The sequence below is a fragment of the Schistosoma haematobium genome, chromosome 1 (assembly GCF_000699445.3).
Source record: "Schistosoma haematobium chromosome 1, whole genome shotgun sequence".
NCBI classification, from domain to species: domain Eukaryota; kingdom Metazoa; phylum Platyhelminthes; class Trematoda; order Strigeidida; family Schistosomatidae; genus Schistosoma; species Schistosoma haematobium.
In genome coordinates this window covers 30,928,260-30,954,061 of record NC_067196.1, presented here as the reverse complement: position 1 = coordinate 30,954,061, position 25,802 = coordinate 30,928,260, and the positions used below count along the sequence as shown (strand labels likewise).

The 25,802-nt window shown below is 39.6% G+C and overlaps 1 protein-coding gene across 3 annotated transcripts; it reads left to right on the top strand.

Moving 5' to 3' along the window:
• Positions 1 to 314: 314 nt before the first annotated feature.
• Positions 315 to 24,941, top strand: MYG1_1 (UPF0160 protein myg1, mitochondrial; the record flags this gene model as incomplete). 3 transcript variants are annotated; one of them, XM_035731462.2, is made up of 8 exons in its annotated part: positions 315 to 320; positions 10,601 to 10,839; positions 10,875 to 11,034; positions 11,066 to 11,136; positions 11,166 to 11,244; positions 13,243 to 13,595; positions 22,375 to 22,634; positions 23,702 to 23,742. In XM_035731462.2, the coding sequence occupies 8 exons, from the start codon at positions 315 to 317 to the stop codon at positions 23,740 to 23,742; spliced, it is 1,209 nt and encodes a 402-aa protein (XP_035586897.1). The 3 variants fall into 3 exon arrangements, with proteins under 3 accessions (XP_035586897.1, XP_051073699.1, XP_051073700.1); XM_051215613.1 differs by lacking the exon at positions 315 to 320 and having other exon boundaries at positions 10,404 to 10,839; positions 22,375 to 24,941; XM_051215614.1 differs by lacking the exons at positions 315 to 320; positions 23,702 to 23,742 and having other exon boundaries at positions 10,404 to 10,839; positions 11,088 to 11,136; positions 11,177 to 11,244; positions 22,375 to 23,060.
• Positions 24,942 to 25,802: the final 861 nt, after the last annotated feature.

The window sequence follows — 25,802 nt, the reverse complement described above, 5'->3', positions numbered from 1 at the left end:
AAGCCGGTCGTTAGAATTCGCTGTGAGAACGCTAACTTCTGCGCCAGTATCGACGAGGTAGCGAACTCTCGTTATCACACCTGTGACGTATAACAGACGGCTATGTTCGCCCGCTACGGTTGCCGTTAACGCGTGCCGGTTTGGAAGTTTCCCGAGTTGTTTTTCGTGTCAGTTGGTTTTGAGTTCGGACGATTACAGGGCTTTCTGCAAACCCTAGAAAACTTTTCGTACTAACTATGATACCAATACCAGTCGGGGTTATCTGTCTCTCGTTGTCTTCGAAGGGTTCATGATAGTTTACAGTCATGACGAATATGAAGGTAACGTGTCAGCCTATGACATAGTTCCGTAATGTCATTCTGTGTCGCTTGAGGTTTTTCTTTGACTGAAAAAACCTCGACGTTATAAAATTTGGTGATTTCTAGGATACGGTTGACAGATTCAGCCAGCTCGTCCAAGGCGTTGTTTTGGAACGAGACCAGCTTAGCTTGTACCTGTTGGGGAGGTTTAGATAGGAAAAGTTGTACGAATAGGCCATCATCGCGAGTTCTTTGGCCAGTCACCTCTCTCATTCTTAGCAACATGTCTGTCGCAGAACCATGTTGCAGGTTGATATTACTAAGGAGTTGGTCTAACCTTTGTCGATCAGTTGGGTCTCCGCGCTTAAAGGTAGATCGTTTAAGAGTTTCGTAAGGTTCCGAAACACCACTAATAGACATACCAGGTGTGGCGTACCTGTCAAATTCGCACGGCAGTGCCCTTATTAACGCGGTGAATTATTCACGTGTGTCGTTCACGCCGTGCGTGTTGAAGTCGACCCCTGCATAGCAGAACCGGGCTTCGATGCTATCTGGCCAACAGGGCATTAGTTGAAATGAAGGCGGAGTCATAGTTTTTAACTTAAGTACCTTAAGAGTCTGTTTCGTCATAACATAAATGAAAAGCAGGAATGAACGAGGAAAAAATATTCAAAAACACGAAAAAAATCACAGTATATAAAATTAATATAAGGCAGTAATATACATAATTCCGAAAAAGGAACAGACTCACAGTTTACAATTTGGTGTGCCAGATCACGTCGTGCCCACCGATGAAGATGTCATAGGTATTTGGAGTTTGACAACGCTTTAACCAGGAACACCTAGTATGAATCGCACCCACCAAATAAAACTAATAGACAGAAGCGAGGAGGTTCGATGATATATTTGATAAGCTATCAATATATCGAGAATCGACTGATCTAAACTGGCTAGCGATCACAAGGGATGTTGATCACGGCGCTCCCACACGTGACCTAGTGCGGATGCAAGACCGAGCGCCTTCAGCAAGGTGAGTCTATTAAAACGAGTGTGTTCAGCATCCAATGTCGAAGACTTATAGAGCTATTGATTTCGGGGGTTTATTTACCGCTACAACACAATTTTGATAGAGTTTTCTGAAGTTGGGAGGGTATCAAAGCATGTTGGATCACAGATATACTTTCTTCTATTTGGCAGTAATAAATTATTGAAATTCCTTACCACATCAGGTGATCCAAGACACTTACTTGTTCTTCAACATAAAACTGATATGCTCTTCATGACTTTGAGGTGCAAATTTAATGTCCAGCTAATATTCAGATGCCTCAAAAGTAGTGACCGCAAATTTTACCAGTGCGTGGGAGTAGACTAAAGTAAAGCGGCGTGACAACCTACTGTGCTGGCAATTGAGGGATTATCCATATGGTGTGATAGATGGCAAGTGCTGTATACCGGTTCGATAACTGAGCTAAAACGATTGAGGTGAACAGAGATTGTAATCATGGGATTTCATTTCAGATTCTTGTCAATTATTTCGATATGAAACGCTGTCAGGGTTGAAATAAGTCCTACCATACCGTTTTTAGATCTCGCCAGAATGAAGCAATTTTTTGTGCAGACTATCGCAGTCCTAGGCCACCGAGTAAGCTGAAAGGGTTGAAAGTTTTTAAGTATATTTTATGGCCGTCTGAGTTCGGCCTGAGGGTATTTGGGGCATTGAGGGAGCGTGCGGAGTAGTGTATATAAGGAAAACTCAAAGGTTGAGCTGATGGCTCAGCAAACGCATAAAGCTCACTTACATGTAATATTGAAGGCAGTTGACAAGACACTAGTAACACAAGCGTATGATCAAGACAATTTGGCAAACGATGCTTCAAGCCAGTGCTCTACAATGGGCGACATATATATTGAAACTGTTAAATAAAGGCTATGGAAAAGCAATACTCAGGTTTTCTGGATAATTATATGGGTCAGCTGGTCAGCAGACTTGGTATCAGTTGCATTGACCCTGATTCATGAGTTAGTATTCTATCTCAGAATTTCATAGTGGGCGTCATAGTCTGAAAGTAACAGTCCTGATGAGAAAATGACTTTTCAGTTGTCGCAAAGTTCAATGTTTGACTACAAGGCTTGTTTAAAGTAGATAGGACTGATTGAAGCATCCATGTAGAATAGTCAACTCGGCTAGGTTGCATGTGACAATATCATAACACAATAATACTGTTAGCCTATGCTGGTTCAAATGGTTCAAATGGTTGTGGACGGAATAGGAGAAGCTTTCGCTTAACAGGCGTACGTGTCTAGTAGCAGGGGATCACCAAATCCTCCAGGCAGGAACCTAGGTATGTTAACAATAAAAGAGGAAAAGAAATTGGTAAATCATAGTATGATGCTGTTCTTGGTCCTTAAGAATAGGTCAAGTTGCCTCTTGAAGGACTCTTGAGAAGTCGCTTGGACTAGCTCGGCCGGCAGCGAATTCCAGCATTTGACAACTCTTAAGGAGTAGAAGTCATGTCTACATTCCGTTTCGCTACGTTGTGTCTCCAGTTTCTGGGTGTTACCCCTTAGGCTATTGATCGAACTAAGCCTAAGTAGGTGTTTAAGAGGATGTCTAGAAGTGTTAATAACACTACAAGCCATTAATAAATAGCCTCTAAGACGCCTATACTCTAATGCGTAAAAGTCTAGTGAATGGAGGTGTTCTTCGTAAGGTTTAAATTTGAGTCCTCGAACTGATTTCGTGGCTCGCCGTTGGATACGCTCCAAAGTGATCTTATCCTTTTGGAGTGAGGGGGGAGTACTATGTTTCCGTACTCTAAATGAGGACGGATGAAACTATTGAAGATTATATGGAAAGTTCTTCCGTCAAACTGACCAAAAATGCACTTCAATGTTACCAGTGCAAGGTCTGCTCGGAAGGCATTTTTGTCACAGTTAGCGTAAGACTTTAAATCGTAGGGCACCAGGACTCCTAAATATTTTTCGACTCGGGATACTACTAGAAAGGAGTTTCCCAAGTTGTAACGATAGTCTGCAACATGTCGCAGATGGACTACTTTACACTTTGAAGTGTTAAAGGTAAGTCCGTTATCGTCTGCCAAACTTTGAAGTCGAGTCAGATCCTCCTGAAGTGCCTACATATCGTCTCGGTTGCGTATCTCTCTCCAAAGTTCCACGTCATCAGCAAAAAGTAGTGTCTGACGTTACCTGTTTAGGAAGATCATTTATGTAGATCAAGAAAAGAAGAGGCCCTAGTACTGAGCCCTGTGGGACCCCACTAGGACATTCCATAGCCTGAGATAAAGTGAAATTAACCCTAACCTTAAAACGTCGATTTTTCAGGTACGAAGTAAGCCAATCGATTTGAGGTGGTTTGATACATAGTCGTCTGAGCTTATTGATAAGACACAAATGGTTAACCCTATAAAAAGCTTTTGAGAAATCAAGGTAAATGATATCAACCTTCCCCTTGCGATCGAGGATGCTTGTCCATCTGTCCACCGCAGTCAGCAGGTTGGTTATACAAGAGTAACCCTTCCTGAAACCATGCTGTTGGGGCGAGAAGAAATTTAAGGACAGTAGATAGTCGTTTAAACCGTCGCATATCAGGGACTCCATGAGTTTTGAAGGTAATGACAGAAGAGCCACCGGCCGATAACTTGAAGGTTCATTGCGTCGACCTCCTTTGAAAATTGGTGTGATGTGAGCCAACTTCCAATTTTCCGGTAGTTTGCCTCGGCTTAGCGAGTGTGAGAACATCACGCTGAGCGGCGTTGCGAGGATTGCGGCTGCTTCCCTCAGTATGGCAGAATGGACTATATCCGGGCCAGGAGAGGTATCTAGTCTTAAGTGCTGCAATTTCCGGAACACCAAGTCAGCGCTTAGGTCTAATCCGGAAAGCCCTGTGGAATTGCAGATGAAACTGTCGTCAGTAAAGTTGATGTCGGCCGGTTGAAATGTCTGAGAGTAATGTGCCGCTATGATAGGCATTCGTTCAGACGATTATTGCATTTGCAGAGTCAGTAGATAGAAATAAATGGATAGAAAGATCATAGTGACGTTAATGAAAAGCACTAAGAATAGTTCATAAATTTTTTGAAACCTGTATTGCATAAGGTGTTTCAAACACCAAATTAGCATGAAACACATGTAGTAAAATAGTCGGATTGTAAGTTAATGAGTGAGACAGAAGAAAGGTAAACCGGGTAGTGAAGACTATCAGACATAGAAACATCCAATGTGAACAGAGTCTTAAACATTCTGTAGACAAATCAGCCAATCGTAGTACAACAGAGTATTATCTGATCAAGACAAAGGTGATGATGTCACAGGTATTCAGTGTTTGACAACGCTTCTACCAGTAACACCTTCTAATATATTTCGTTCCCACCCAGAGAAATCAAAAGACAGAGTCGAGGAGATCGGAAGAGTATATTTGGCGATGACCAATATATCGGAATTCTCTGATCTAATCTGGCTAGCGATTGTGGTTGATGTTGAGCACGGCGTTACCACACGTGATCTGGTGTGGATGCCTGACCGAGCGCCTTCAGCTAGATGAGTCCACTAAAACATATGGTCAGCATCCAATGTCGAAAACTTACAGAGCTATTTATTTTGGGGATTTATTTACCGCTACAGATCACTCCCCCCCTAGTGGGGCAGTGACGACCCTAAGACGTGGCCAGCCAGAAGTTTAAACCCAACGAGTTTGTCGTTGGTAAACACTCTTCTGATAGCTTACTAAGTGTAGCAGCGTCTGGTCGTCTTTCCTTACTATATGGGACGGAGGTACAACATAGTAAAAAAAGAAAATGTACAATGAAAATTTCGGATCCTCATAAACGTCATCGTCCTTTTCCAGCCGTCCTGGAAAAGAAAAAAGAAAATGTAAGTGCATGTCGAAATACACTCGTATGTGCGTAAAAACACAATGTCGGCGGAAAAAAAATGGAAAATACACTCATGAACACGTAATAGCGTTAAAAAAATTTGTTTTTTTTGTTTTGTTTTTTTAAATAGAAATAAAAATATATAAGCATATTAAAATTGTTTTTTTTAAAAAAACAATATAAAATGTCGAGAAGTGCCTTACGTGCAATAGTCGTTTAAATGTTCTGGAAATCTCACCCTTCTTCCAGAACGCGTCGTTTTAGGTATATTTTCAGATACATTCGGAGTATCATCGCTAGTGTTGGTTGTCGGATGAGGTATTATAAGTGTCGGAGTCGTGTCGTTCGATTGTACCGAAGGAAAATCCACGTAGATAGGATTTCCTTCTAAATACGCTGCTTTTAAGCGATCGATGCTGATGCTATCGTTGGTTCCGTTCTTATCGACTATATAGTACTTAGATTCACGTTGAAGAACTTTGAAGGGTCCTTCGTATGCTGATTCGAATGGTCGTCGATGCGAGTCTCGACGAACGAAAACGTGTGTACTATATCGTAAGTCAGGTTGGACGAAAACATCAGTTGATTGAGGTCGAGTGGAAGCAGGTTTAACCGAACGCATTGCGTTTGTAAGCCTGTTCGTGTAGGAGGTTGGATCCATGTTCATTGAAGAGGATGAAGGATCCACGAATTCTCCTGGAAGTCGAAGTGTCGCTCCATAAACGAGTTGAGCCGCAGTGTATCCAATGTCGGCTTTCACTGCATTGCGGATACCTAGTAAGACGAGTGGAAGAGCGTCGGTCCATTGTGAAACGTTTGCAGCTGATAGCGAAGCTTTCAGTTGTCGGTGAAAACGTTCTACCAACCCGTTTGCTTGTGGATGGTAGGCGGTCGTTCGGAAGCGAGTGATTCCTAAAAGTGTGGTCAGACGACGGAAAAGATCAGATTCAAACTGACGTCCGCGGTCTGTAGTGATGGTTGAAGGGCAGCCGAAGTTTGCTACCCATCGTTCGACGAAGGTGCGAGCCACTGTTTCAGCAGTGATGTCCTTGATAGGTACTGCTTCTGGCCATCGAGCGAAACGGTCTACGCAGGTTAAAAGATAAGAGTATCCATTTGAATCTGGTAAAGGTCCTACCAAATCCAGATGAACATGGTCGAAACGGGCATCGGGAGTTTTAAACGAGTCTAAGGGAGATTTATTGTGTCTGATAACCTTAGATTTTTGGCAGCTTACACAGGAGCGTGCCCACTCCCTCACGTCTTTATTCATGCCAGGCCAGCAAAATCGTTCTGCTATAAGCTTGATGGTTGCACGAACACCTGGATGAGAAAGTTTGTGCAATGTGTTGAAGACATTGCGTCGATAATGTTTCGGCACGATTGGGCGATCCCTACCTGTAGATGTGTCACAAAGTAAGGTTTCCTTACCTGTTCCCATCTGTTTGATGCGTAGTTTAAGTGTTGTGGACGATAACTCGTGCTGAAGATCACCGTCTTCTTTTTGAAGCTCGGCGAGTTTAAGAAGGTCGATTCCTTGGAAACTGTTCAAGGAAGTTATTCAAGATAAGGCGTCTGCAACTACATTGTTTGCTCCAGAAATATGTTGAATATCTGAAGTAAACTGCGAAATGTAGTCTAGTTGTCGAGACTCACGGGGAGAGTACTTGTCAGAAGGAGAGCTTAACGAGAAAGTGAGCGGTTTATGGTCCGTGAAAAGAGTGAATTCACGGCCTTCGATATAGTGTTGAAAATGCCGTACAGCACAATACATAGCTACGAGTTCCCTACCGAATGTGCTGTACCTCGATTCGGTGTCTAGCAACCGTCTAGAGAAAAATGCCAAGGGTTGCCAAGAGCTGTTAACCCATTGTTGTAAGACGCCACCGATTGCCGAGTCCGATGCGTCTACTGCGATACTAATGGGTGCTTCGGTGTCCTGATGTGCGAGCATTGTTGCTTTAGCAATCAGTTCCTTAACTGTGGAGAATGCTTTTCGTGCGGTGTCGTCCAAATTAATGGATTTCGCATTTCCACGAAGTTGGTCGGTCAGAGGTTTCATAAGTAATGCGCATTTCGGTATGAAACGTCTATAGAAACTTACGAGGCCGTTAAACGTGCGTAATTGCTTGACGGTGGTCGGTTCTGGGTAATCCAGAATGGCCGCCACTTTGGTCCTAAGAGGTCGAATGCCTTGAGCATCGATAGTGTGTCCTAGGAAGTCTAACGAGTCGGTTCCGAATTGGCATTTCTGAACGTTTACAGTAATACCATGTTTTTGTAATCGTTCGAAAACAAGATCCAGATGCTTGAGATGTGTTTCTCTGTCCGGACTTGCGATTAGACAGTCATCAACATACGCGTGTACGAAGTTGAGACCTCGGAAAACGTCGTCTATGAATCTTCGGAATGTTTGAGCAGCATTTCGTAGACCGAAAGGCATTCGCAAAAATTCATAGAGTCCGAAGGGAGTTATGATAGCTGTTTTCGGTATGTCGTCAGTAGCCATAGGGATTTGGTTATACGCTTTAACCAAGTCGATTTTCGAAAAAACAGTTGTACCTTTCAAGGTAGCTGTCAAATCGTGAATGTGAGGCAACGGGTAACGATCGGGAATGGTTTTCGCGTTCAATCGCCGATAGTCACCAGTTGGACGCCAATCGTTGCTGTCCTTTTTAGGGACCATGTGCAACGGAGATGCATATGGGCTACTTGACGGTCGTATGATCCCTAAGTCTATCATGTGATCGAATTCGTTTTTCGCTAACCTTAGCTTTTCGGGAGCTAGTCGTCGTGCTTTAGAAAATACAGGTGGTCCTGTAGTCGTGATGTGATGTGTAACATTGCTGGTTACACACGGTAATCTCGGTTGCGTTTGTTGTATCCCAGGGTACTTATCGAGTAGTGGTTGATAGAGTGGGTCTATCATATGTTTAACTGTGACGGGATACTCTACAACCAGTAAAAGAAGTTACGCAAACGGACAAATTAGTGTTTCCGTCTACTAGCCTCCGTTTGCGCGTGTCGATGATCAGATTATGGTGTTGTAGAAGATCCATACCAATGATTGGCATAGAAACATCAGCAACAACGAAGATCCAATGAATGGGTTTGCGTAAACCCACGTTAAGGTAAACGTACCTTTTGCCATACGTAGCGATCGGTTTTCCGTTTGCCGCCTGTAAGTTTAGGGTCGATTCGTGTAGTCGGTCGTTAGGATTTGCTGGGAGGACGCTAACTTCTGCGCCAGTGTCGACGAGGTAGCGAACTCTCGTCGTCACATCTGTGACGAATAACAGACGGCTTTGTTCGCCGGCTACGGTTGCCGTTAACGCGTGCCGGCTTGGAAGTTTCCCGAATTGCTTTTCGAATCAGTTGGTTTCGTGTTGGGAAAATTGCAGGGTTTTCTGCAATTTCTGGAAAACTTTACATACTGGTTATGATACCAGCACCAGTCGGGGTTATCTGTCTCTCTGGTCTAGAGACAGATCGCTTACGAGAAATGATTCTACGTGGTGTGCGCGATCTCTTACGGTCGGTACGAAGACTAAGATAACGCGTGAGTGTGTGACATAAGTCGGTTATATCATTCTGAGTCGTGTGAGGCTTTTCTTTGACTGAAAATACCTCGGTAGTAGGTTTCGTAATTTCTAGAATGCGGTCGGCAGATGCAGCTAGCTCGTCTAAGGCGTTGTTCTGGAACGAGACCAGAACTGCTTGCACCTGTTGGGGAAGTTTTGACAAGAAGAGTTGTTTGAATAGACCTTCGTCGAAAGTTCTTGGGCCTATTACCTCTCTCATCCGTTGCAACATGTCCGTCGCAGAACCGTGTTGCAGGTCGATGTTATTGAAGAGTTGATCTAACCTTTGTCGATCGGTTAGATCTCCTCGTTTAAGAATCGAGCGTTTTAAGATTTCGTAAGGATCGGAAACATCACTAGTAAACATACTAGGTGTTACGTACCTGTTGAATTCGCGCGGTAGTGCCTTGACTACTGCGAGGAATTGTGCACGTGTGTCGATCACGCCGTGCTCGGAGAAGTCGGCTTCTGCGTAGCAAAACCAGGCTTCGATGTTGTCGGGCCAGAAAGGCATCAGTTGAAACGAAGGCGGGGACAAAGTCTTAAGCTTGAGTACTTTAGGTGTCTGTTCAGTCATGATGATGTATGAAGTACGATAATGAACGAGGGGAAAATATATATATATCCAAGAAAAAACACGAAAAAAAAATCACAATGTTTAAAAAAAAATAAAAAAATAAGGCGATGATATATATAAATCCCAAAAAGGAACAGACTCACAGTTGCAATAAGGTGTACCAGATCACGTCAGTCTCACCAATGATGATGTCACAGGTATTCAGTGTTTGACAACGCTTCTACCAGTAACACCTTCTAATATATTTCGTTCCCACCCAGAGAAATCAAAAGACAGAGTCGAGGAGATCGGAAGAGTATATTTGGCGATGACCAATATATCGGAATTCTCTGATCTAATCTGGCTAGCGATTGTGGTTGATGTTGAGCACGGCGTTACCACACGTGATCTGGTGTGGATGCCTGACCGAGCGCCTTCAGCTAGATGAGTCCACTAAAACATATGGTCAGCATCCAATGTCGAAAGCTTACAGAGCTATTTATTTTGGGGATTTATTTACCGCTACAAAGGGATTCTCTTGATATATGTAATTCACTTTTTATAGCAGGATATCACCGTATAACACACTTGAATATATGCCGTACTGACTTAAACTTGTCAAAAGTGTCATTCCTATAAAAGTATGTAGTCATTTTAAGTGAGATTAATGATCGAATATTATTTCCTTTTGTTTCATATATCAAAATCTTCATGTAGAGGTATCGGTAACTGATTGATACAAGGAGCGTGGACTCCTTAAAAAGAGGCTTCTTCCATTCCGTCCACAAACATGTAAATAAATGTATGTTTATTCACAGAAGTGAAGAAGAAAGTCAAGCTTTATCTATAATAACTGAAGGCACACAAGATACGAGATGTGTACCCTATACGGCAACAAACCTTAACCAATGGTGATCGGACCAGTAAAAACATTTGGTGTTGTCCAAAAAATAAAATCTAAAAACTTTCAATAAGAGTTTAAAATTAGGCTTTCAATGTGATTAAGACAACGATAAGCACATAACACAGAAAGAGGAATATTCACTTCTTTTAGCAAACCAAATTGGCTTTAGGTCACACAGATGCAGGATTAAAGTGATGGAAAATCTCTCTCACTCCAACAGTATTTCAAGACCACACTCAAAATTATTTGGACTTGCTATCTTAGATGTGGCCTTTAAAGTTCACTATATGACCTTGTCACTGGCCCCTCATTGGTTGGTGCCAAGACGGCTCCTAGTCCGTACGAATGATCACGGGAGTATATTTTAGCGACAGACTTCTTCAACGATGGGCTCTATAATGACAAGTGAAAAACGAATTGGGACTCACAACGGTTGCTTCCACTGTGACGAAGTGCTAGCAGTTGTCCTACTCAAATATCTTCCTGAATACAAAAATGCTACCATAGTGCGATCTCGCGATCCAGACATACTGTCTACTTGCGATGTGGTCGTTGACGTTGGTGGTGTTTATGACCCTGAAACACTTCGTTTTGATCACCATCAGAAGTAAGTAGACTAAGGCTTCTTTATCCTTGGTCTAGGGATTTCTCGTTAACATGGTCGCAATATTTCGGCGTGAAGATGTGGGATGTTAAACTAAGCAGCGCTGGACTGGTGTACGTACATTTTGGCAAAAGAGTACTCTCTCTTCTGACTGGCCTTGAAATTGGACACGAAGTACTAGAAAAGATATACATGAAAGTACACTAATAAATATTATAACTCGATAAAGATATATGAATCGTTCATTTTAGAAATTGATGGGCAAGACAACGGTATTCCACAGTCTAAAACTCCATTGAAGTGAGTGTTCTCTATATTTTACCGTTCAGGTACAATATAGGCACTAGTTTATATTGCAGAGTTCGACGACTTAATCCTTGGTGGAATAACGAATCAGAGGAATCAGAAGTACGTTTTTGATTCTAGATTCTTAGTAAGCGCCTGTTTCTGAACATATTAGAAACCCGTTTGCCAATCACCTAAGAATTTTATGGGTTTAAGGTAACCTGACCTTAAATGAGATACCATTTATAAGTCTTAATAGTAAACAAATTGTCTATATTTGCAAATACAAGAGTTCAGTCTCTAGGTCAAATCTGGTTTCACAAATGATTAGACTAAATATAGTTTCATAACCGTGTCCCTCTTATAGATTTTAAAAGTAGTGAGAACACTACATTTTTGAATAATTTTTTCGTTTCACCATTCTTTCGATCGAAGGCATACAAAAAACCGCGAACAGGTGGCATAACTTTATTGATAATAAGTTTCATGCCTTGATGTTGGTTCCATGAAGCTACACTAAACTAACACCCAATTTAATAAGCCATGTTTTCATTTAAGTTTTAAGGTTTTCAAGTGTGATAACTTCGTTCAAACATTTGAAATTAATAAAGACGAAAATACCATGGATTGTCACAGTTATTCTATGTAATGCTACATGGATTCTCTGAACGCCCAGTGATTCTGTTTTTCTCAGACTGCGAGTCATAGCTCCGTTGTCCTCAAAGAAAAGATTCAGTGATTAACTTCATAAATATAGTCATGAAATGTTGCTTCGTGGAATACACATGGATTTTTGTAGAGCTATTCAATGTGTGACCACTCAGTGACATTACTGCGATTCTCATGAATGCTGCCACCAAATGTCCTGATATGGCTGAGGGTGGGCAGAGTCAGTTCTTCCTCTCGAAATGCTCTCACATGGACACGCATATACAGCTACTCACAGGGAAGTCCCACTCACTGCCTTCTCGTGGTGAAGGTGTTGTTCGCGGAATTGAAAGGACGAAAAGCGAATGTCCGGCACGTTAACCGGGTTGGTGGACACTGAGAGTTCACCTAGGAGACTTGGAAAACCCTGATTCCAAACCAATGGTGCACATGGGATCCAGTATCTCGATGGAACAAATGGCGTATGAACCAATCGTTGGTCGCCGGCTACCATGGGACTGCATCTCCTTACGTTGCTCAACTGCCTTGTGGATCAGACTTTTGAGTCGAAAAGCTCCGTGTGTGGCCCCTTAAGAAAACCACCTACTTTGGTTTGGACAACCCGGTAGTATCATAACCCACACGCAAATCAAGTGACTTGTGTGGCGCATATGTATTCGTTGCCCCTTTGTACCAATATTTATGTGTTCAAATACATAAATAAACATAAATGCTTAGCTTGAATTTCGTCAGCCATAAAACAGACCTATTGGGTGTAGCGGGGTTTAGCATCTTCAGCACGTTATACTCAACTCTGATAATTAACGCAACTAAGCTTATAAAATTAAATGAGTGGTTGCTTGGTAAAGAAAATTAACTGATATGGTCCATCAAACCATATAACATAAGTTTGTATGCAATGCTCTCACCATAGTTTTAAGTCGTTCACACAATCTCACGTATTCCTTGTTACACCAAATTACTCTTCGACACTTCTGTATCCATACAAAAACTAAGACACCGGTTGTTTGATCTGGTGATCTGGATTATGTATCCTAATTGTATCCGAGGTTTCTTTGTCATTGTACCATCACGAGATTATCTGTAAATGTCACTTCGTGAGTCGATTTCCATCATAAAATTAGTTGTTAGTGGCCTTTGAACAATTTGTTTGTAATTCACAAGAAACTTTCTTAGTACTAAGATTTTAATGGACTGTTCACAGTTCCTCCAGTCATATCTCTATTTTTGTTATGGTTGCTTGTAAATATTCAGTTAGACACTTGAATGAGTTTTTAAAACCTAATGGTTGACGTAATATGCTTACATGGGTTTGTATTTATCATTGCATATTCTATGCCATTCTTATCACATCTACAAGTTGTGAGGACTAATCTTTCATAGCAAATTTATGTTCACCAACCGTAACTTTGTATGTATTAATCCTGAGCTTCCTGCCTGTTTCTTTGTTAGACTGCATTCCAAAGAGCAATCAACTTAGTCAGTCGTGAATTTCTTGATACTGTGGACTACTTTACTAATTGCTGGTGGCCTGCGCGAAATATTGTAGCTAAAGCAATGAATGTTCGTGGAGATGTAGATTCATCGAGAACTATCATAGTACTAGATAGATCCTGTCCATGGAAGAGCCATCTATTTGACTTAGAGCGTGAAGAACGTATGGAAACAGTCGTTTATCCGGAACCACTCCGTCAAACAAGTTATCGTCCTATACCAAAGTTTCCCCCTCAAATTCTCTTTGTCATACTACCATCAGATGGTAATTGGGTTGTTCAAGCCGTACCAAAAGACAAGTTTGGTATTCGGTACGCTTTTTTTTCCCCTAAGTTTTCCACTGCTATTTATTAAACGTTATCATCACTTAAGTTTGTTGTAAATTCAACATAAGGAATCGTAATTATAATCTTCATGTAATTCCATTCACACCATTGATCTAAAACTATCAACTTCGAAAATACTCTGGTTACCAAAATCTATTTCAGTCGATCAGTGGTTTTTTACATTTTCGATAACAACGGATCTTTTTATAAAGCTGACTTATAGTTGTATTTACACGGTTAAATGCCTATTTATGTTTATTACATTCTTATCCGTACGTTTTGGAGAAAGGATATTCTTTGACTTAAAGAGGATATCTGACTTTCGGTCAGCGAATGTTTAATGTATCTTTCGCATCTGTCACTTCGGGCATAATATATCAGGATTAGTCTTCTGGTGTGAACCACTAATTTATTTAGAAAACTGAAATCCTGCCGGCTTGCGAAACCGTGACACTAGACCTGGCTCGTTTAGCTTTCAAAAACCATGATTTATAATGCCTCTGGGGTGGCATCAATGCTTGAAGTCACTAGCTTCTAGTCTGAGCCATGTTGGTAGATTCAGACTTCTTGGTTGGGGTCCGTGTGACTATCGTAACCAATGGTTGGAGACTCTAGGTGACATGGCTCAGAATCGATCACAGTGGCGTAGGTGTATACACTCTCTGTCTTCCCCTAAACTGAGATTAAAATCGCTTCATATCTTCCTTTCTACGAACTAATTCTTTCCCGTACTATGTCCTTATATGCAGTCTTTATTTTATATATTACCACCACTGAACTAACTACTATAAATCCGGTGTTCATCTTGTTGTACTAATGCGGTATGGCAACTTGAACCGATGCATATATGTGTTTGGTCCTAGGTTGTAGCTAACTGACTGGGGTGCTCAGCTATTCATTTAAGGGCAAATATATTACACAGGATCTCCGTGTTTCTCTCTTATGGTAACTATCAATCTAGGGCCTAACGCAAATGTATTTCGGCACAAATTTCCACACTCCATCAGTACAATATGGTGAAATAAATAAGATGGATATTAAAGGGTTTCGAACTAATATTAGTGTCACTGATAGGTAAAAAATTAAGCAAAGGAAATATAGCACAAAGAAAAGGGATTAATTTGCGGATTAAAAAAAACTATAGGGCAACATAAAAAGCCGAAATATAAGGGAAGTTAAAGAATGAATGATTCTCCACTGTGACTGATACTTATCCATGTAATTTAGGGTCTGAAACCTTTGTTCACCGTGATCGTACGGACTCCAATAAGGCAGTCTGCATTTACTAACACGGCTCATGCTAACAATCAATGGCTTCATAAAATGATATTATGTTCTAGTTTTCCCCTCCCTAGCTTTCTTCTATTTCAGACAGCTAACATTCTCCGTCTATGTAGTCATTGTTTGGGCATAAATGTCCCGCCCATCTCAGTCGATAGAGATTCACAGCTTTATCAGCTAATTTTTTATGTTGGTTTATTACTTTACGTCTTAACTGAACATTAAATAAGAAAAAAAGATTCCGTTTATTAACTGAACATGACTGATTCAGTTTTATCATAAAATGAGCAGCTTTCCAAATATTTATATGATCAAGTACTGCAAACTCACTGTTAGCGGGATATAGATTATATTAAAGAGTGTTCTGTACAGGATTGTGTTGAGACCAATCAGCGCCAGTAGATACTTGGAGAAGACCCCAGAATTTTTTTGTGTAAAATCATAAATATACTGACATTTTTCTTATTGTGACTCCCACTTCCACTCGACCCTGTGTATTTGGGATATCATTACGTTCATGTTCAACCGTGTTCTGATTTGAGAAATTGTTGAGTGAATTAAAGTGTCCAAAAAACAAAGCGACAAGAGTAGCCGGGTCGTAATAAGAGAGATTATAACGCCTACGCACATCGTCTACCTTCAAAATCGATATTTCACAGTTATAAAGTGAAACTGGATTATTGTGCAATATATCCTCTCATTAGAAAAAATATAGATACCTAGTCTACATATAGATGGTGTTATTTGATAATAATTAAGCCGGCTCTCTAAATTAGTATTGGTGATTTCTTTAGACACGAACTCTGCTGTACCGCTCATAGATAACAGATATACAGTCATATGTATCTCCCTATTATTGATCATATATGACGAAACCGCTGTATGGATTTGTTATGGTTCGACTCAAAGTCGAAGACAAGACCAGTAAGTCATGCAAGGAGTCTGTAATTGTGTGCTGAAATAATTCCAGGAAGTCGTTAATATCCAACTGCTGTTTTCAAGTTAACAACATTCATAAGAAGCTCCTGTGACTTTTGTTATTGTGACCATTTCCTTAACTCTTAATATCAACTCGAATTTTTCAATGTTGTACAATGACTGTAATCATGTACTTAGCACTTCATTTTATAAAATGCTTCGAATAATGGATCAGCGTTGTCAGTCAGTCAGTCAGTAGCAACGTAGAACTTCGTACGTACGTACATCAGTTTGAGTTGCCACACCACCTTAGCACAGAGATGCAGTTGTCGATTCAAATCCCGTAGTGGTAGAGGTAGCAAGAGTATAAGCAGTAATCGGGAAGATTAGGGTTTGAAGATGTTATTTAACGAGTATAATCCAGTGAAATAAATTTGGAAAGAGGAAAAAAGGGACATGAAGAATTCAGAAGATTAGAATTTGGGAGAACACAGAGAGTGGATGCACCTGCGCCATTGCAAACGATTTTGAGCCATGTCATTCAGGGTCTCTAACCATCGGTTACTATCATCTCGTGGTCCCCAACCTGCTAGTCTACACCTACCAACATGACTCAGTCCACTTGTCAGTGACTTCATGGACTTGTGCCATGTTTTGGTTTGGCCGCCCCTAGCTTTCATCCAACCTACTCCTATACCACTGAACATAGCACGTCGAGGTAGTCGGTCGTTGGGCATACGTAACACGTGTCCCAGCCATCTCAACTGATGAAGTTTCACTACTTCATCAATTGATTTGCCATCCTTACCTAGTACCCGTTTTCTAACAACTGTGTTACTTACTCGATGGTCCCATGATATACGAGCAATGTTTCGAAGACACCTATGATCGAATACTAGTAACCTACGAATATCCTCTACTCTTACCGGCCATGTTTCATTGCCATAAAGTAGGACGGGACGAACTGCTGCACAGTAAACACGTCCTTTGGTTGATAGACGGATATCTCGCCTACGCCATAAATGACGCAAGTTGGCAAAAGCTAGTCGAGCCTTCTGTATCCGTGCTGAGATTTCGTCACATACCAGACCACAAGGGCTGATGAGACTTCCAAGATAAGTGAAGAGGTCGACACACTCAACTACTTCACTCCCTATCACTAGTTCGGGTGTCGATGTAACCCAATCCTGAAGCAACATTTTGCATTTCGAGGGAGAGAATCGCATCCCGAACATGCTTGCATTGTTGCTTAGAGTGGCCAGAAGACTCTGCATTTTGCCAGCGTCTTCACCAAATAAAACTATGTCATCGGCATATTCTAAGTCAACAAGTGAACCTCCCGGTAGAAGTTCAACCCCTGGAAATTTAGATGACGAGAGTGTTATCTCTAAAAGTACGTCGACCACAAAGTTGAACAAGAATGAGGAGAGTGGACAGCCCTGACGAACACCACTTGAGGTAATCAATTCTGATGACAGTTCGCCATAAGCTCTCACTCTACCAGTTGTGTTCGAGTAGAGAGCCTTTATAAGGTTGATGTACGTCTTTGGTACTCCTTTCAGTGACGAACACTGCCATAGAACCTCACGATCAACAGAGTCGAATGCCGCCTTAAGGTCGAGAAATACTACCATTGTGGGGTGTCTGAATGTGTGTCTGTGTTCTAGAACCTGACGTAGTGTGAATATCTGATCTATACAAACACGTCCAGGTCGAAAACCAGCCTGGTTTTCTCTAATCTGCTCTTCACGAGCTTTGATTAGGCGTCGAAGTATTATTGAGGCTAATATTTTAGACACTATATTGGATCAGCGTTGAATCGTAATAAATCGTCTGTGTTTATGGTTTTGCACTCTTCACTCCAGTTATAAATTTCATGTTCTCTTATTTCTGTCTTATAACAGTTAAAATGATTTTTAGAAAATATCTATACACTTAGTTATTCCGCAGTCATAACTTACTTACGCCTGTTGTCCCTCGTCGAGGAGCATAGGTCGCCTATCAGCATTCCCCATCAAACTCTGTCCTGGTCAGTCCTTTCCGGTTGCTGTTCATCCTTTTCATTTCTGCTTACAATTCCCGGTGCAGTATATTCTTTGACCTTCCTCTTTTATGTTTCTCTTCAGGATTCCAAGTTAGCGCTTGTCTCGTAATGCAGTTTGATGATTTCCTCATTATGTGTCCTATTCAACTTCAGCATGTTTTCTTAATTTCCCCTTCAGATGGGAGCTGGTTTGTTCTTTCTCACAGTAGGCTGTTGTTGATGGTATCTGGTCAACGGATATTGAGTATCTTGCGTAGACAATTATTTATAAATACTTGTACTTTTCTGATGATAGTTGTAGTAGTTCTCCAAGTTTCAACCCCGTACAGTAGAACTGTCTTGACGTTTGTATTGAAGATTCTGACTTTGATGTTGGTTGGCAGTTGTTTTGAGTTCAATATGTTCTTCAACCATAGGAATGCTTTGCCAATCCTCACGTTTACGTCTGCATCAGATCCTCTACGTTAATCGATGATGCTGTCTGGGTACGTGAAAATTCCCACCTCTTCCAGAGTTTCTCCATCAAGTGTGGTTGATTGGGTGTTCTCCTTGTTGTATTTGAGGATTTTGTTTTTTCCTTGTGTATGTTGAAGCGTACTGATGCAGAGACAGCTGCTACACTAGTTGTCTTCATCTGCGTTAGTTGGTGTGTATGTGATAGAAGGTTCAGGTGATGATCTATGAAGTCGAAATCGTCTAGTTGCATCCAACCTGTCTATTGTATTCTGTGCTTCCTCTCAAATGTGGAGGTCATCATAATCCAGTCAACCACCAGAAGAAAGAGAAAGAGGGACAGTAGGCAGCCTTGTCTGACTCCGGTCCTCACTTGGAATGCGTATGGGTGAAATTTCTTAAAATCGACCACAATGATGTAGGTGTATACATTCTTTGTCTGTCCTTAAACAGTGAGATTGAAATTGCTTTATACCTTTATTTCTATGGACGAATTATTTCTTCCTGTATTATGTCCTCATACACAATCTTTCTTTTATATATTACTACTATTCAATTAACTACTTCTATAAATGTGGTGTTCATCTTTTTGTACTTATGAGGTGTGGCAACTAGAACCGATGCATATATGTGCTTGGTCCTACGTTGTAGCTGACTAACTGATTGGAATGCGTCTGTCAGCTGTCCTTCATGTACCACATTGCAGTATAGTCCGTCATATGAATTCCGTATAATGGTGACGATTTCATAATGTCGAAGAAGTTTCCATAATGTTCTCCTATTCACACTGTCAAATGCTGTTTAGTGATGTATGGTGACGAGTTCCATTCAATTGATTGTTCAACGATGAACCGTAGTGTCACGATTCGGTCTGCTCACAACCGTTCCTTACGGAATCCATCTTGTTGATCTCGAAGTTGAGCGCGTGATGTGTCGTTCATCCGGTTCAGCAATACTCTGTTGAATACTTTTCCTGGTACTGACAGTAGTGTGATGCCTATGTAGTTCTCACATTTGCTCAAATCTCCTTTCGTTGGCATCTTGGTGAGATGTCTTTCTTTCCAGTCCGTCAGCACTTGTTCTTCCCCCCATATCTTTCTGATTAGAATGTAGAGCATCATTGCAGTTACCTCTATGTCTGACTTTAGTGCTTCAGCTGGTATATTTTCAGATCCAGCTGCTTTTCCATTCTTGATTTGTCTGATGACCATTCTAATTTCTTCGATCGTTGGTGGAGTGACATCTATAGGAAGGTCTGTAGGCGCTGCTTTGATGTTTGGTGGATTCAATGGAGTTGGTCTATTCAAGAGTTCCTCGAAGTGTTCCACCCATCTGTTCTTGAATTTCAGTGATTGGCTTGTCCTCTCTATCCTTGACTGGTCTACCATATTTCCTTACCAGTTTCTTCGTCGTGTCATATAGTTGTCTTATATTTCCTTCTTATTCAGCTTTTTCCTCTGTCGTTTCTAGTTCTTCCACATATTTCTGCTCATCAGCTCTAATGCCCCCCTTCACTTACTTGTTTGCTTCTGTGTAGTCAGCTTGTGCCTTGACTTTCACTGTCCTCGTTCAGCTGTTGTTGATTTCTGTCTTGTTGTTCTTCCTTATGGTGATGCTCCTTGCGGCCCAGAACCTCCTGACACGTTGAAGTTAGTGCTTTTTGATCTCTTTATAATTGTCCCCTATAGTAGTTTTCTTCTTTTAAGGCTTAGAACCCGATGTTGAGAGCCATTTCGAATTCCTAGAGTTTGTCAGTATCTCGGAGGAAGGCTATATTGAACCTTGACAATGCTATTTGTCCAGTTGTTCAATGCTTTTTTTATAGCTTCAGCTTCATCTTAACAACCACCGGTTGGTGGTTATCTGAAGTTATGTCAGTTCTTCTCCTGGTTCTCACGTCTTCCATTGACCTTTTGAATTTTTTATTGATGTGAACATGATCGATCTGGTTCTTCGTGGTGTGGTCCGGTGAGACCCACGTAGCTTTGTGTATGAGTTTGTGTGGGAATATTGCGCCACCTACAACTATTTTGTTGATTGCACATAGATTTGCAAATCTTTCACCATTCTCGTTCTTTTCTCTTAGTCAGTCCATGTCGTCCCATCATATCCTCATATTCAGTGTTGTGTACTCCGACTTTGTTGTTTAGATCTCCCATCAGGATGATGAGATCCTTTCCTGAGCAATTCGCTATGGTTGATTGCAGTCTCTCGTGGAACGGATTTTTATCATCGTCATTGCTATCATTGGTGGTTGTATAACATTGGATGACATTCATTATGATTCCCTGCTTCTTTGTTTTGAATGATGCTTTGATGATCCTGAATCCACGAGATTCTCATCCTATAAGTGCATTTCGTGCTTCTTTAGACAGCATTGGTGCAATTCCCTGAGTGTGTGAAGCACTTTCCTCTTCGTGTCCGGAGTACAGCAGCATCTCTTCTGTATCTAACTATTGCTGTCCAGTTTGGGTCTAGTCGGTTTCTCTGGCTTTGGGCACTGTCAAGTTGTATCTCCTCATTTCTGTTGCTATTTGACTGGTCCTCACAGTCTCCCACATTGTCAGGATGTTCCATGTGCCTATAAAAGTTGTTGCTGTGGTTGTTAAAAGGGACATCAACCTCGTGATTTCCGAAGAATCTTGGATTTCACCATGAGGCGTCATAATTCTTCTGAATGAAGATCCTTCAACTCGGTGGGCAGAGTTTAAATGTTTTAATTTGTTTATTCTGGTTAGCGTATTTTTAGCAAGGTTGTTTTCTATGGGATGGGAGAGTTAACCTCACACATAGCCCTCCTCATTTAAACGGGCTTGGGACCGGCAGCAACCCTAGAAGAGCCATAGGCGGATTCAGAATAAAACAATCCTAATAAAAATTCATCAAAAATAGCTTTAGGCCTAATAACGATATTCGTAATGCTGTTTCACTCAGGGCATTTTCCATATGAGCAATAAGAAAGGCCGACTGTATGATTTCTGTGATGCAAATCTTTCGCTTGCACGGCCAGACAATAATTTATGGACGGACCATTCAGGTATAAGATACCAGGTCTCGGATTTTGATGTGGAATCAACTCATCCTTTTGGCCAAATAGAATTTTGGCATAATAGCTTATATCAGTTCGTGATGACAACCCTAGATCTAATTCCCTACCCTAACCATCAAACGAAAATCATAATTCCAATTCTTCACACTGGTTTATAACCTTCATTTGGTCCTAGCCATTATGTAAAAACTCTCAAAATCACTTTGGCTTCGCTCAAAAGTCTCACCCCCTGTACTTCAAACCAATAGGTTTTATGGGACAAATGTACTGACAGTATATTTGAAATCAGTTTAGGTACATGTGTCCAAAATACATATGAAAGTAAAAATTTTATATATATGAAGTGATAATCCATTAATGCTTGGGAGAAGTAAAAAATTTTAGTAATGTTGCTTACAATAAATTATTCATAGTTTCCAGATTATGGTTAGAAATAGGTGATCTCAGTGCATACGTAGGACATTATCAAATAGAACGAGTTATTCTGGTTAGCGTATTTTTAGCAAGGTTGTTTTCTATGGGATGGGAGAGTTAACCCCACACCTAGCCCTCCTCATTTAACCGGGCTTGGGACCGGCAGCAACCCTAGAAGAGCTATAGGTGGAGTTACTGTCATAACTAACTGACATGTATGAACATTGTATAGTCTAGTTTTCGTGCATAATTTCAATAAGTTCTGTTTCTCAGTGATGCAAGCAGAAACGCTACCGAAGGATGAACCAATTGTTCCTAAATCACTAATATATCCTTCTCTCAAATTAATATTAAAGGTTATTACATAAACTCAGAAACTCATTTTATTATTTACTGCATCTAGTTACTAATTACCACTAATCACTAACTTTCAGTCGATGGATCGCTTGTTCGTATTTCAATCTATCTGTATGGGTTTGAGCAGTCATTGGATGGTTTCATAACCCTGTGTATGAGATTTTTTTTGTTTTTTATTGAATTTCGTGCACATAAACTTCGTAAGAATTGTTTCTAACCTTTTTCCACAACTTGTTTTATCGAATTAGGTTACCATTCCCTACCGACTGGCGTTCACTTCAAGATGATCAATTGTGTGCGATGACTGGAATATCAGGTTGCATTTTTGTGCATAACTGTGGTCATTTAGGTTCCAATAAAACACGTGACGGTGCAATTGAAATGGCACGTTTTGTTGTAAATGAATCAAAACTTCAACAGGAGAATGTTATTCGGACTGCCTTAACTCCACCAAAATTCAGCCGTGGTCGTGGTCGCAAGTCTTTTGTGAATAACCGTAATAAAAAATGTTAGTTTCTCTTTGTTTTTGGAGACCCTAATTTTTTAAGAAGAACCGAAGTAAGAGTTTCGAAATTTTTATTTCATTACTGAGTCATTATTTTTTAAACAATCAGCTGTGTACCTGAAATTTTTGAGCATATCGATATTTATTTTTATTAATTCGTATTGTGTAATTCTTTTATTCTTATTTCCATAACTCACTCGTAAGATTTATGAATGTAATTATTTGCGTTCTTGCATTTGCTGTACAAGCCATGTATAACGAAATTAACCTGATTTAATCACTGTTTATACAACCGCGGAATATTTATATTCCTTCTTATTTGTTGATATTTTCATAAAATAACTTTACTTCAACCTGTTTCTCCTTATTTTTTTTATTGTTTCTTTCGTACTTTGTGTTACTTTTCTAAATAAATAAGGAACATGTCTCCTAGAGATTTTTTGGATAGTTGGTGGATTTAAGGTTGAATGTAGTTTGTTCAATCCGATAATCATGCGCACATTCGAATTTGTATTCTCTTCGTTCATTAAAATCATTGTTTTGATTCTCATATCATGAATTGTGTGGTTGTGAGTTCTTGAATTTTTCGTTGTCATACCATTAAGGACACTGCTCCAACAATTCTGGTTTCCAGGATAGGTCAAATTTAGTTTCTAACCTGGTTCATTCTTATGTAGAGGGGAATTCTCGCCTCTCACATTAGGCTTATTTTAGTTGCCAAAGTTCATAGTCCCAATGATTTCGGATTTGGTAAGGTGACACGATGACAATGTCTTACTTGCCTAATTGTCCATCTTATCCGAATCACAACTGGAAGTTGAGCTGACACCGCGTCCATCAAGCCGCCAGATGCCGCAGTTACGATTAGACAAAATTGCTTCCGTTAGTAAATCCACTCTATCTTTTATTATTTTGATTACTTTTTTGTATCTAGCTTAGCTGTGTCTGGAACATGTTTGTGTTCCGTAGGCTGTTTTGTAATCACTCCGTATTTCGTATGATAGCCCAACTTACGCTTCGCTATACGAAAATTCTTGTCGTTAACTAATTTCTCTTTTATGAATTTGTAGACATTATCAGGAAGTTGGGGACGTGGTCAATTTTCGCGTAATCTAAAAGCACTTTAGTGAGACATATGAAAATATAATCTGGAATTCAGTTTACTGCTTTTATAAATACTTTTTTTAGTATTTCAAAGTCTGCTCAAATAGTTTGTTATAAAACGGGACGGATAACAATTTTTTTTAATGCAATTATACTTTCACTACAACTAATTAATCGCAATTTAGTCTAATATCTTTACACTTCCCATCACCTACAACTGTTATCGATACCCAGATAAGTCATTTCAAGATAAACTGCTAGTTATTGTCGATTCTCACTTTATTCGATTAGTGCCTTTGTGTACACTCTTACTGGTGGTATGCTTTTTGCATGATTGGTTTCGTGGCTCACAACCTGTTGGCCAAATGATTCTTTTTCTTTGGAATAAATAATATACTGCTTCCTAACATTTTCATTTGCATCATGGATTCTAGTTTGTAAATATACTTAAGTCTTCGAATTACCTAGTTGGGATATGGTGTGTGGCTGTTTATATTTGTGTGGTTAAACAACGATATAGTGCAGTGATTTTCAAATATATTGACTCGTGTTTAGATTGTAGCCAAAGCACATTTCATATTATTTAAATAACTTCGAAACTTACCAGATATCTGAACCTATTATCCAGTCACCGCTACTTAATACTGTAGTTTGGACCAGTTAGTTTTAAAAGATTTCTCGTTAGGAAGTCATATAGAAACGTTATTAAATCAATAGATCAGATAGCTCTATTAATCTTGGAAGTGACCTGATTGTTATCCACTTTCAGTCAGAGATTATTCCCGTTTTTACACAAACTTTCTAATATATATATATAATAGGTTTAGATAATATATTCTAATGTCCTTCTTAAAACGTTAATTACCATGTTATCAGAAGTGATATAGTCATTATCAATAATATTAGATAATCAATATGCCTAACCATAAATTTATTTATGGCTTTTCACCAAGTGGGTTGAAGGTATCGTACTTGCTGCGAGACGTGAATGTCTTTCATCTAATTCCTTGTAAAGTAGTAGGTAAAGAAGACTACTGTATAATCCTAAACTATGGAGAAATAATTATTCAGTTTTTATTGATTTTTTTTATAATCCTTCAGTTTTTGTCAGTCAATGTAGAAAAATATTTTCATATTCTACCTAATCTCCACGAACCTTCTAACTAAATATTGATCAGCCAAATTGAAACTAACCACCATATTTGATAAACAGTAATAATTATTTTAATAAATAGTTATTATTTCACAATATGAAAATATGTTCCAGTGACATAAAATCTCTTATGATGAATTCTTTCCTCGTATTTCATATATATATTGTTTTAAATATTACATGACACACAACGTTACTCATTTCCTTAATTTCTTTTAAATATTTGAAGTGTATGATGGATAAATGATATTTGAAACACTTTCTTTACATATTCCATTTAAATATTATTGGGTACATATCTGTTCATTAAGAAATTTTGGTTATACCCAATCTTACTACGGTATTTATCTGAAGATAACATTATAAGTATGCAATCCCCAGTAAAAATATTTCACTGGTATGCTTATGTCATTAATGTTGTATTATTGACTGGATTTAGTTGCTCTATCAAATTTACAATTACTTATGTAATCAAAAAGTACATTGTCCATTTCATCAGATAAAATATCTAAATATTTATTAGTGTACGTTAGTTATGTGGAGTTGTCTTTTATTACCCAATAGTGTCTTAGTCTGTCATTGGGTAGTAGTATTTTACATTTAGTTTTGTTGAGTTCACATATTTACTGTAATATACCATGCGACTTTTTGGAGAGAAAAAACAACTCAATTTAACAGTGAAGTTAACTGTATATATTACAGAAGTTTGTTAGTATTTCCAGTTGCATAGGGATTTACTAATACTAAAGTATGATCATATTGTTGATTTAAAAGAAATGGATTAGATATGTCAATCTATTTTTATATTTGAGTATTCGATTTATTCTGGAGATCCCTTTTTAAATGTTACAAATTGGAATATTTATGCTTGACGTTGGAAATCGTTTACTCTTGAAAATCTGTTTTTTATCCAC